The sequence below is a fragment of the Muntiacus reevesi genome, chromosome 9 (genome assembly GCF_963930625.1).
Source record: "Muntiacus reevesi chromosome 9, mMunRee1.1, whole genome shotgun sequence".
Lineage (NCBI taxonomy): Eukaryota > Metazoa > Chordata > Mammalia > Artiodactyla > Cervidae > Muntiacus > Muntiacus reevesi.
The window spans coordinates 2280483-2293143 of record NC_089257.1 but is presented as its reverse complement, the minus strand read 5'-3'; the positions used below and the strand labels follow the sequence as shown (position 1 = coordinate 2293143).

The 12661-nt window shown below is 45.6% G+C and overlaps 1 protein-coding gene across 2 annotated transcripts in view; it reads right to left on the bottom strand.

The window, feature by feature from the left end:
- Positions 1–4447: 4447 nt before the first annotated feature.
- LPXN (leupaxin) overlaps positions 4448–12661 on the bottom strand; it is a 38016-nt gene continuing 29802 nt past the window's right edge. For both annotated transcript variants that reach the window (XM_065944288.1, XM_065944287.1), the window contains 2 exons: positions 6563–6711; positions 4448–5729 (listed from right to left, as the gene is read on the bottom strand). In XM_065944288.1, coding sequence (XP_065800360.1) covers positions 5460–5729; positions 6563–6711 — 419 coding nt within the window. In that variant the 3' untranslated portion in view covers positions 4448–5459. The remainder of the gene's footprint in view (positions 5730–6562; positions 6712–12661) is intronic.

Here is a 12661-nt window from a genome sequence, read left to right as displayed (position 1 = left end):
ACATTCCAAACGTGATTTGCAGACGTTTCCCACGAATCCCTTCTAACCGGCTCGCCACTTCGTAACTTCCCCCACCGAGGCTCTGAGCGCCGGTGTCTGCTGGTGCTCTCTGCCGAGGGCAAGCTGGTGCTTCCTACTGAAAGCGCCTGTCGCTCAGATTAAGGGCTTTCTTTGGTCAGAAGCATATCCAGCTTGTGAGGAGGGTGGGCCAGAGGCAGCAGAGGTCGGGTGGGGGATTGTTGTCATCACGTGCGGTCTAATAAACCCCAGAAGTCAAGAGTTTTGAGCTCCGACTTTCCACGCCAGTAAGCAGTTTGTTAGTGCACGTTAGTCCCTGTCTCACTTCCCCACTCTCCCACCCGTGCACCCAGAACACTTCTAAATAACCTGCTGCTCACACATCCTAGTCTCGGGTCCACTCCCAGGAGAACCCAAACTAGGAGGCGCTCCAGGCTGTCTGTGCAAGGGGATGAGCTGAGCGACGGGCCCGCCCCGCCACCGTCTCTTTCCCCACAGACAGCGTGCTGTATGCCATCCTTCTTGCTTCCCCAGGCCTCCTGGAAGCACCAGAGTTTTCAACTTGTCCAACTCACACATGCACTTATAGAGCCTGTAACTCCCTTCCCTTCTTTTTCCCCTCTCTTTCAAAACTTTCAGATTATCTGAGGAAAATCTCTCTCCCTCTAAGCACCCCTTACAGACACACCTTAAGCACACCTCATTTCTGAGCCTCCAATATCTCTGAACTCGTGTCTGAAGACGGAAGAGCCAGCCAGGGACAGTCATCTTTTCCAAGTGTCATTGGACATAATGGAACCTTCGCCCTCAGCCTCCAACACATTAAACAGGGTCCCTACAAGCTCCTCTCAGGATTACTATAGCTATCTTCTTTCTCTTCCTCAACTCTTTTTAACCCAATTTTCTTCAAGTACCAATTTTCAGGATAAAGGTAAATGTAATTCTCTTATCATTTTTCAAATTGTCTTTCTTTTTTGTTTGCAAGTAAGACATCAAGTTTTTTAAAACATTTTCTCACTACAAATACACACTACTACAGATTTAGCCATCCTCTACGGAGGGGCCTAGACAAAGCAGCCTACGTAGCATGCATTTCAGCTCATGCTTTACTGAGTGTAATTGCTTTAGTGCACGGTGCTACTTTCTGTTGCACAATGACACAGTTGTGCGCATGCACATGTGGCCTCCCTCCGAGACCTCCCTCCCGCCCCCGAGGCCATCACAGCACCGAGCTGACGCCCCGTGCCACAGAGGTTCTCCCTATTTTACACGTGGTGGTGTGTGTAGGTCAGCCCCAGTCTCCCAGCCTGTCCCTCCCAGCCCTTCGCCCCCGGGTCCACACGTCCGTTCTCTGTGTCTGCATCTCTATTCCTGCCCTGTAGATACGTGCATCAGTGCCGTTTTCCTAGAGTCCACCTTTATGTGTTAAAACGCGATACTTGTTTTTCTCCTCTGACTTACCTCGCTCTGTATAGATTTGAGCATAGATGTGAGCCACTGCGCCTTCTGGCTAAGTTGTACATCGTAACAAGCACGGCTCAAGCTCCAGCACCGGTCTGAGGATCCTTCCCTGCTGATCCAGCGTCTCCCAGTAGATTTCCATTTCCCCTTTGACCTCTGGGATCTCAGCACGCACATGCCGCTCTGATGGAGAGTTTTATCTAAGAACACTAACCTCACAGCATTTTGAGGGCAAGTAGTCACTTTTTCTGTCTCTTATTTTAATGACTGCCACCTCTGTTCTTGTTAAGGACCTGCTGACACCTAATGGGCTACCCTTGTAGCTCAAAGGGAAAAGAATCTGCCTGCCGTGTAGGAGACCCAGGTTCTATCCCCAGGTTGGGAAGATCCAACTGAGAAGGGCATGGCAACCCTCTCCAAGTGCTCTTGCCTGGAGAATCCCAAGGACAGAAGAGCCTGGCAGGCTACAGTCCATGGGGTCACAAAGAGTCAGACGCAACTGAGTGACTAACAGACCCAGTATTCTTGCCTAAAAAGCTCCCTGGACAGAGGAGCCCGGTGAGTTACAGCCCACAGGGTCGCAGAGAGTCGGACTCGACTGAGCGACTGAACACACACACACACACCTGCGACGTTTGCTCCTAAACACAGTTGTCACTCTTTCTCACTTTTATTTCAGCTAGAAGATCTCCTTTCTCAGATTCTCGAACTGAAGCTGCTTTGGATGTTTCTTAATGCTGTGCCCACCCCTGCCTCCCACCCAGGCCCCAAGGAAGGTCAGTATCCGTCGCGTGTTTCCGTCACATCCTCACTCCGGGCTCCCCTCCGCTTTTACATTCTGTGAAGTCCTTGGGCATGTCCCCTCAGGGCACCGGAAAGGTCTGCTTGCTTACCTTCTGTATTACCTTGAAACTCTCTTGCTCTTGAACATATATACTCATACAGAGTCAAGATTCATTGACCTCTTTTGGCCAGTCCCCAGATTTTTTAAGTATCCACATCTCCTGCACAGGGCCCTTGTGTTTTTAAAAACTTGGTTCTGACCCTAACCCTGGAAATGATCTAGCTTGGTTTAAGGCGGGCTGCATAGTACAGTTCCCCCAGCAAAAGTGACTGGTGGATATACGGGCTTCCCTGGTGAGAATCTGAGAGTAATGTAGGAGACACGGGTTCAATCCCTGGGCTGGAAAGACACCCCCCAAACCCACCCTCCAGGCCCCGGAAAAGGGAAAGACTGCCCACTCGAGTATTCTTGCCTGATAAATCCCATGGACAGAGGGGCCTGGCGGGCTACAGTCCTTGAGGTTGCAGAGTCAGACACGACTGAGTGATTTTTTTTCTTTTTTAATGTGATCTAAGCTAGTGCAGTTAGGGTGAATCTCAGGACTTTTGCTTGCAAAGCTAGACAAAAGCGCTCTGTCTCCCTCCACTGGTCACAAACAGGGAGCTTATGCCCAGTAGCCATCCTACAAGGTTACATGCTAGAACTCGTAGGAAAAATGACTGTTGTCTTTGCCTACGGATCACCTTGGAGGACTCTATTCCAAAGGCCATTGGCCAAACTGAGCGATTCATCCTTGAGAATAGAGTTCTCAATCAATGGCACATTCTTCTATAAAAATATATATCCTCGTGGGTAGAAAAACCCTGTCTTTTGAGAGAAGGTTTTATTTTTTAGAAGCTATAAGGGAACTTCCCTGGCATTCTGGTGGTTAAGACCCTGCACTTTCACTGCAGGAGGCTTGGGCCCAATCCCTGCAAGCCATGTGGCACAGCCAAAAAAACCAACTTAATTAATAAAATAAAACCTACAAGTTACTCAGAACTGAGTAAACAGGTACATATCAGTGTGAGAGAAGTATTAACTTTTTTAAAAAGGAGAACTTTTAACTTTTGAGTGGTTTCCTTGTTGCTAAAACAATAGTCCAGAAGACAGAATCCCCTTTTGGACAAATATAAAACCACTTTCATTATGAAAATAAAAAATTTCACTTCTTAATTTCACCTTAGTAAACTGCGGTTTTTCTTTGACATTTTAAAATACATAGGTTCTACAGAAATCTCAAAATAGCCTATCCTTAAAAAAAAAAAGCTATCACCTGAACGTTCTTTCGGGTTAAAACGCCAAGTTGCTTTTGTCAAACCCCACACCAACCCTGAACACCGCCATGTTAACACCGGCAAACACCATCACAGAGGCATATGCAGTCAGGAGGATGTTTAGAAACGGAACATGTATTTTGCTTAGTCTGGTCCTCAGCCAGGACGAAAGGCCAGCTGGCTCCCTGTCTCATCAGCCTCCCCCACAGCTGGGGTGCATGTGGAGTTCCTAGTTTGTTGAATGTCACTGTCACCACTTCCTTTTAACCCCCAAATCCCCCTTACCATTCACTCCAATAAGGAAGGGCAATAGGATAAAGCTTGACAAGAACCATTTCATCCATTTCTGCCCTCCTAGAAGTTCTGTCCCCATGTTAATACTCTAAAGACTTCCATCTATTTTAAAAATTCAGTCCTATTTTAAAAAATACTTCCAGGGAAGGGGATTTCCTCAGTGATTTAAAATTTTTTCATAGCAAATAATCATACTGTTATTTTTAATAATATCATGGTAAGAGAGATACGTTATAGAGAGTATCAAGATCTGTTTTGAGGAAGCATGACTCCTTTTAAAATTGACTTGAGGAAGAACTTGAGAAAATCAGACTCTTGAATAGTCTGACAAGCTTTTCTACAAGTTTACTCATAATATTTTTCAGAGGAACAAATAACTAAGTGGAGTTGTTTTTTTTTTTGGGAGGGGGGGCGGGGAGGAGGTTGGATTTCCTAATCCAAACTGAAAAATGGTGAAATGAGGTTTAAAGCATCGTTCTTCAGAGATACTCTAAGAATAGCCATCCTGCTTGTTTTCATGTGACAACTGTGAAGTTGAAGGAAGATGCACATTTCACTTTTTAAAATAGCTTTATTGAGATATAGTTGATATACAAGAAAATTGAACGAATACATACAACTTTATGAGTTTGGAGATATGCATGCACATGCAAATATGAATTCACAACCGCCCAGTGGAAACTGTTTTCCTCCAAAGGTAATCAAAGCAATGAAAAAAAATTTAAGAAGCTTTGCCATCTTTTAATCAATCACTTAAGTGCAAAAAAATAAAGTGAAAGCTATGGGCCTAAATTAAAAGTCAATCACTAGGAGTCCCTCCTTTTCATTTCTTCTGATTTAAAGAAAAGGGCCCATTGTATGGAGGTAAACAAGAGGTATGATACAAACTTAACTGCACGTTGTGTCTAGTATATGACATGGAAGCAGAAAATTTATCAAACTAATATGACACTGAGTCATTAAAACCACAGGTTCCTTTATTTATCAGTGATGTCTGGATTCAAAGTTTTCCAGTTAAAATCTACTTTCTCTTGAAAAGGAGAAATACACTGAAGGGAAAGACAAGGAACTTAAGAGTGACACCGTGATGCCCAACAGCAAGAATAAAGCCCTACAGTCGCGACCACCACAAGTGGTAAAGCAATCATCCTCCTATTAAAAGAAGCAGGAACAAAGCCCGCAGCAGTGCCTGTGGGAAAGTCGGCCACAGGGAAATGGGGGTAGCTCAAAAGACCCAGTTCCTGAGGCCAAGCAGAGAAGAGAGATCTGTGGGACCATCAACAGAGGTGAAAGTGGAGAAAGCTGAGGAGGGCAGGAGTGGAAGGAATGCGTGCACGTGAAAATACACCCGCACACACACCAGACAGCAGGCCCCAGATCAAAATTCAACTGCATTGTTAAAAAAAAAAGAAGGCTTGAGAGCAAAACTTCAAGCCGGAAGCCTAGTCACGTCACCTCTAGACGCTCCCTTCCTTGCCCATCACCTTGGCTTTCTCTCTAAGGCTACTGAGCAGAAGCAGGTCAGGAACTGGAAATGTATGCTTGCCTCTCTCGGCTTAAACTTCCGCGTGTGGGCTCAGCTGAGATCACGCCGGGAAGAGCTTGCTGAAGCAGGGGTGACAGTAGGTCTTGTCGTTCTGCTCCTTGAAGACGCCCTTGGACAGCTGCGTCAGGCAGAAGGCGCAGGTGAAGTGCTCGGGGTGGAACCTGTGGCCCATGGCGCTGACGCAGCGGCCCGCGATGGGCTGTCCGCAGGCGTGGCAGAGGGTCCCCCGGCGCTGATGGTAGTGCAGCTCGCAGAAGGGGCGCCCGTCCAGTTCGAAGAAGGAGCCCGTGGAGAAGCCGCTAAAGCAGTCCTGGGAGGCGGGGGGAGAGAAGGACAAGGGGTGCGGATGTCAAGAAGGAAAGTATCAGCAAGATTTCAGCCTGGAAATCCCTGCCGGTTTCCCACCAGGGGACACTCAGAGGTTAGAATATCGCCCCTCTGCAAACCAGACGGGCAAATGCCCACATGGATGTGGTGTTTCGTGTTTCTTTTTTCAAAGAAACTTTTGATTTTGTATTGGAGCATTGCCCATGAACAAGATGGTGATGGTGTCAGGGAGACGGCAAAGCAACTCAACCATACATAAACATGTATCCATTTTCTCCCAAACTCCCCTCCCATCCAGCTGCCACTTAACCCTGAGCAGAGTTCCCCGTGCGATGCGGTAGGTCCTTGTTGGTTATCCATTTTCAGCATAGCAGGGTGTGCATATCCATCCCAGACTCCCTAACTTTCCCTCCTGCTCACCCTCCCCGCCTCCTCGGCAAGCTAAATTCACTCTCTGTGAGTTCGTTTCTGCTTTGTACATAAATTCATTTCTCCCGTTGTTGTTCAGTTGCTGAGCTGTGTCCGGCTCTGTGACCCCACGGACGGCAGCCCGTTTCTCCTTAGACTCCGCACAGGGGGATGTCATACTGTACTTCTCCTTCTCTGCCTGACTTCACGCAGTCAGACACTCTCTGGGCCCACCCGTGTGGCTGCAAATGGCATTATTTCGTTCCTTCTCGTGGCCGAGAAATACTTGCGTTTCTTTTAAGAAGCCCCTGTCAAACTCTCGCCCTGAGCTGTGGACGCTCTTACCAGCTGCACCCCAGAAAGAGAGCCCCGCCTCTCCCGAAAGGCAGAAGGTGAGGGGGCGCCCACCCTGCAGACGAAGCACTCGGGGTGCCACACGGCGCCCATGGCCGAAAGGTAGTTTTCCAGCACCGGCCGGTTGCAGCCGCCACAGCGGGGCGCGAACATGCCCAGGAAGTCCTTCCGGCAGTAGGGCTTCTTGTCCTTCTCGTGAAAGCCTGGAGAGAGGGAAAGCAAGCGTTTGCTCTTGCCGTCTGAGACCTGAAACCAAGCTAGCCACGGAGAAGGGGGCAGAGGCGTAAACGCTCCCACGTTCAGCGTGTGCCAACAGACACCTGCGTCAGAGCGCTGCTAGCAGAGACCCACGGGCCGAGCAGCGATTCCTGGGTCGGGCCTGCTTCATGTCTGCGGTCTGTTCTGTCGCCAGACGGTGTCCCAGACCTTGCAACTCCATGAGCTGGAGCCCGCCAGGCTCCTCTGTGCATGGGATTTTCCAGGCGGGAATACTGGAGTGGGCTGCCATTTCCTTCTCCAGGGGGTCTTCCTGACCCAGGGATCAAAGCCACGTCTCCTCTTTACCACTAAGCCACCAGGGAAGCCTGCCTGATTCGGGCAGGCATTTAATAAGCGTTAAGGTCTATGCCTCCTCGACGCGTCTGCACTAGGTATTCGCAGGCCTCTGCATTCCCAGGCCTTGATACGGCGAGCCCCGCCTCGTGTTTCAGAAATCAGCTCAAAGGTCCTCGAATCAGAGAGAACCTCTGCAGCCTGTATCGATCTCTTCATCTTTTTTTCATCGCCTTTCTCTCTCACTGCAATGACTGCTCTGAAAGAAACTAGGTATTTTTGGTCTGGTCTCTTTATAATGCCCAGTATCTAAAACAGGATCTGGGGGGGAGGGGGAGAAAAGTGCCTAATATTTAAAAAGAGAGCAGTATTAAGTAATAATTTCCAAAGTGATGCAAATCCAAATGTAATAATTCAAACCATACAAACAGGTGAATTAGAAACGGATGGGGGCTTCCTTGGTGGCTCAGTGCAAAGACCGCACCTGCCGACGCAGGTTAGGGCCCTGGTCCGGGAAGATCCCACGTGTCACGGAGCAAATAAGCCGCAGGCCACAACTGCTGAGCCTGTGCTCCAGAGCCCGGGGCTGCGGCTGCTGGAGCCTCAGCGCCCTCGAGCCCGCCTCCCAGGACGGGAGAGGCCTGCAGGGAGGCGCCCGCGGCCCGCGGTTAGGGAGGCGCCCGCCTGCCAAAGCCGGAGGGCCGCCCCCACAGTGAGAGCGCCCAGCACAGCCCTAAGCAAACAAAGGACGCGGCTTTTTAATGGACCGGTTCCTCTTTAACTGGGGAATAGAAAACTGTGAGAAAATTGGCTCACATTTCAAAAGGAAGTTAAAGATTAATAAATTTAGCTACATTAAAAATATATAGGAATGACTTACCAAAAAAGATCATTAGCAAAGACAAAGACAAAACAGAAACTGAGGAAAATATTTGCTAATCATATATCGGAAAAATATAACTAAATCAAGGAGTTCCAAACTGGATATATGATTTCAATTATTGTTTTATAAAATGTAAAAAAAAAAATAGAAAAATCAATCTCTAAAATTTTAATCAAGTTTTAGCAAATTAACCATACATCAAATTGATAACACGACTAAAGAAGGCAATAGTTCATTCAATGGCTTTAAAACACAGTTTTTTGACTGTATAATTTATTTATACATAGGCTGTATTCTAAAAAGAGCTACAAAAACCTTTTAAACTTTTTTCAATAAGGTTATAAAAGCATTGATTCATGGTAAAACCATTTATTCATAGTAAAACATTTTTTCAGTTTTCCTGTATGAGATGTATTTCAAGATAACTAAATAGTTAATGATGAAGTGGTACTGTTTATATAATCCCATCTAATAAACGCTGATAGAGTGATGGACAAGTCACCATTTTACACCTGAGATCACTGGTGATAGGCAATGATCATCAACAGGGAGCTGGAAAATGGAGGGACGAGGCTGACACTGCTTGCAACCAGTGGTCAATCTTAGCATCAGTAAAAGTAGGTCAGGTTTCCCTGGCGGTTCAGACAGTAAAGAATCCGCCCGCAATAAAGGAAACCTGGGTTCCATCCCTGGTCAGGAAGATCCCCTGGAGAAGGGAATAACAACCCACTCCAGTATTCTTGCCTGCAGAACTCCATGGTCAGAGGAGCTTGGCGGGGTACAGTCCATGGGGTCATAAAGAGTCAGACAGGACCGAGCAAGCAGCACTTTCATTTTTCAAAAGTAGGTCAACCAGTCACTACATACCTCGAGACACGACTCAAAAACAAGTACATAGCAGCCAGTATCTATGACCTATTCGCCCCTAAATACTGAACCTAAACTGAATCAGGCCTCTAGGTCTAAACTAACAGCTTACAGAAAATACAGGAGAAGGCGGGGTGAGATGAAGATAGAGCAAATAATGTAAACTTCATCATGAGGCAGCAGCCAGTCAAATCAAGAATATGGGACATTTTACAGAACATAGGTTCCAGTTTCTTAATGAATCAATGCTACAAAAAAGTGAGGAAGAAAGGATTGTTACAGAGTTCAAAAATTTTGAGGGATAAAGCAGTCAAAGGCAGTACATAAAGGATCTTGCTTGGATCCTGATTCAAACAAAGCAACAGAATAACACCATCTAGAAACTTTAGAAATTGGGATGTGGGTTTTAAATGAAAATAAGGAACTGTTAATTTTGTGAAGTACAAAGGGTGTTTATCACTTGGAGATGACATGTGCTGAAGTATTTAATGGTGAGATGATATGATTTTTTAGGATTTGCTTTTAAATTATTCCCTCAAAAGAAAAGGCTAGGTGGTTTAGTAGTGGTTAGAGGAAGTTTGTTTGGCAAAATGTTGGTGTTTATTGAAATTTCCATAATAAAAAGCTTAAAAATAGATGTATTGAGGTATAAGTGCTTTCGTTTTAATACTTGAAATGTTCACTGTGAGGTGCAGATTAGAAAACCCCTGGCTCGTAAAGATCCTGTGTCCAGATGATGCAAGATAAGAAACCAATGGTGACTGCTTTTAAAAATCTTTGAAATAAGTCTGCTTCACAAATAGACAACTAGCCCAAGAAGAAATACTTTTAGGGGTACTGTGTTCAACATGGTGATTAAGGATGAAACATAGAAGAAACTATTGAAGTTCCAAGTTTTGCTAATTAGTAGTTTAATTTCTAATTAGCTAAGTAGCAAAAACAGTGTTAAATAAATATATACTCAATGCTGCAAAGCATATGGAGGTATTCACATATTTTTATATTCCTAGTGACAAAGATAAATGTTACTATTCCATTATTCTTTTAGAAAGTCATTTGATAATGTGTATCAATATTTTTAAAATATATAAATATCTCAATCCTAGAAATTAATCTACATAAATAATTAAATAGAAGAAAATTCTATGTTTAAAGATAGTCATTACAGCTCTACTCAGACAACAGAAGCAATCTAAATATACTGTTACAAATACATTTAGTTGCTTTCAGTATTTGGAACTATCAATAATGCTTTAGTAAACATCTTCAGGCATATAATCTTTTAAAATTTGTCTACGTGAAGCCCTGATGGAATAACTGATATTATTAAAATTATTATAAAACTGTTAAACAACATGGGAAAATGCTTAAGTGGAAAAAAGGAATTTCAGGTACACTGTAACTTTTATATATACATAAATATTAATAAATGTAGAAAAACATTGGTAGGACAAATTTTTTGTTGCACTAGGTCAAGAAGTTAATAGATTACAAATAAAGTTTTACGCAGGGTCTTATTGTCTTCACATTAAAAAAAAAAGAAAAATATAATAAACTGATTCATCCTCAAGCACTTACTCGTGTTCTATATTCCCTCTGCTTCAAAAATCATTTCCTAAGACACCCAGATGGTTTGGTTCTTACCCTAACTCAGTGGTCTGCTTAAGGGAACAACAGCTAGACCACTTTATTTCAAGTAGAACCCTGTTCCTCTCCCTCACCCCCTCTCCTAAGGTACAGAGAAGTTAGTTAATCAGTCAGTTGGCTAGTTTGATTATCATCTGTCTTTCTCACTAGAACACACACACCACGCAGGGACTTTGTCTTCTGTTACTGTCTCTAGTTCCTAGAATAGCACCTGATGCATACCCAGAAGCTGCTCAAAAAAGATGCATCGAATCAGCAGACCTGTGAACGATACTACAACGGCAAGGCTGAAACCATCGGCTTCAGAAGACGGTCGCCCCGCGTCAAGATTAACTAGAACATGTATAAACAGGTAAACTTTTCTAGAAGAAACTCTCCTTAGCATTTACAAGGAGATTCCACCTAAAACAAAGAGGACCAGTAGCAATCCCATTTTTGCAGCACCTACTGTTTTACTGGTTCCAACTGAGGGTTCCCCCTGCAGGACTAAATCGAAATTATATTCTTCATAGCAACCCTCCTATTTCACAAGGGAGAAAAGGGAAGCTCAGCGAAATTACAAATAACCAACTAGGCAGTGGAGGAACTGATTCAAATCTAGGCCTAACTCCAGAGTCTACCTTGGATGTCACATCCCAGACCTTAAACGCACTGTCACCTTGATCTCTCCGTGGGAGCTGCAAGTATCAGTTGAGCTCAAATATCATAACCCAACAATTCAGTAACTAGGAGAGCTCTTTGACTGTGCCCCACTCAAACAGCATGGAAGCAAAACACAAGAAACATTATTTCTATAACACACTTTGACAGTAGCAACCAGATCCAAAAAAGGCAATGGGAGGAGCCGGGCTTCAAGCCCACATCGTGCAGTTGCAGTGGCCCATAACCTCGGGTCATCTTGTGACATGCCTTGCCTTGTTCAACTATGCTTTCTTCTAAAAGCAGATAATCTGATAGATTTCTGAGGCCTCTAGATCTAAGAATGTAAACCAGTAATTTTTTAAGCTGTCCTGTGTCCTTCTTTTCTGCCTCTGAGACAAAGAAGAGCTCAATTATTCTCTTTGTCAAAGAACGTCTAGAGTCTGCTCAAGAACAACTGAAAGCGGGCATGCTAAGTCACTTCAGTCGAGCCCGACTCTCTGTGACCCCATGGACTGTAGCCCACCAGGCTCCTCTGTCCGTGGGGTTTTCCAGGCAAGAATACTGGAGTGGGGTGCCTTTTCCTCCTCCAGGAGATCCTCCCGACCCAGGGATCGAACCCACGTTTCCTGTGTCACCTGCATTGCAGACCGATTCTTCCCCTGCTGAGCCATCAGGGGAAGCCAAGCAGACCAACACCCACAACCATCTTTCCTGCTTCCGCGGCACACGCCTATGGCACACATCCGTCACCCGGGGAATGGGTCAACACACCCACTGACTGCGTGGCCCACCCCACCCACCGCTTCTGATTCAGGAGGTCGGGGCTGGGGCTGGAAACTCTGCATTCGTGACAAGGCCCCAAGCTGATGCTGGTGTCTCATAAAACAAACGGGGTAGGACTGAGCTTGCCTAGAAGTAGGTGTTACTTGAGAAAATTGTGAGACAGGCCGACTGCCCTAGGAATGACCCTCGTCTAGGCATTTACAGGGTAGCTGGTCTCAAGCATGACACAACAGGGAAGTAACAGCCTCTGTTTCAGCTCAGGTGAGCCCCAGGAGAGGACTCGAAAGCAATCAGCCCAACTTGCTGTGATACCCCCGCAGTGAGTAATCCAACAAATTGAGAAAGTTTCAGCACTTAACTTTCCTGGAGGCTCTCTCCGGGGCCAATTACTCTGGAGGATGGATAAGAAACACTAACAATTTGCAAAAGTACCTTCGAGAGAAGAAGGGTGTTTATACTCTGGTGAGGCTGGTAGCTCCCCGGGGAAATTAGGGGGCACCTGCGTGGCCTGGATAATGAACAATTAAAGAGAAAGACACAGGCACTGGGGACCTGGCCCCTGTGGGAGGATGCTAAGGGCTGGTGTGCTTAGCAACGTGAGCCTTAGAGAGGAATCCTCTGAACTGAAACAAAGATGCAGATGAATTTAATTTCCCAGGAGGCTCAGCGGTTGCGCAGTCGTTACAGAAACTTCATGTGTGACTATGTGACCTGGGGCCAGGCAGGATGCCACCTTTTAATGGACTAACCGTATGGCAAGAGGCGCATTTACAGAAAAC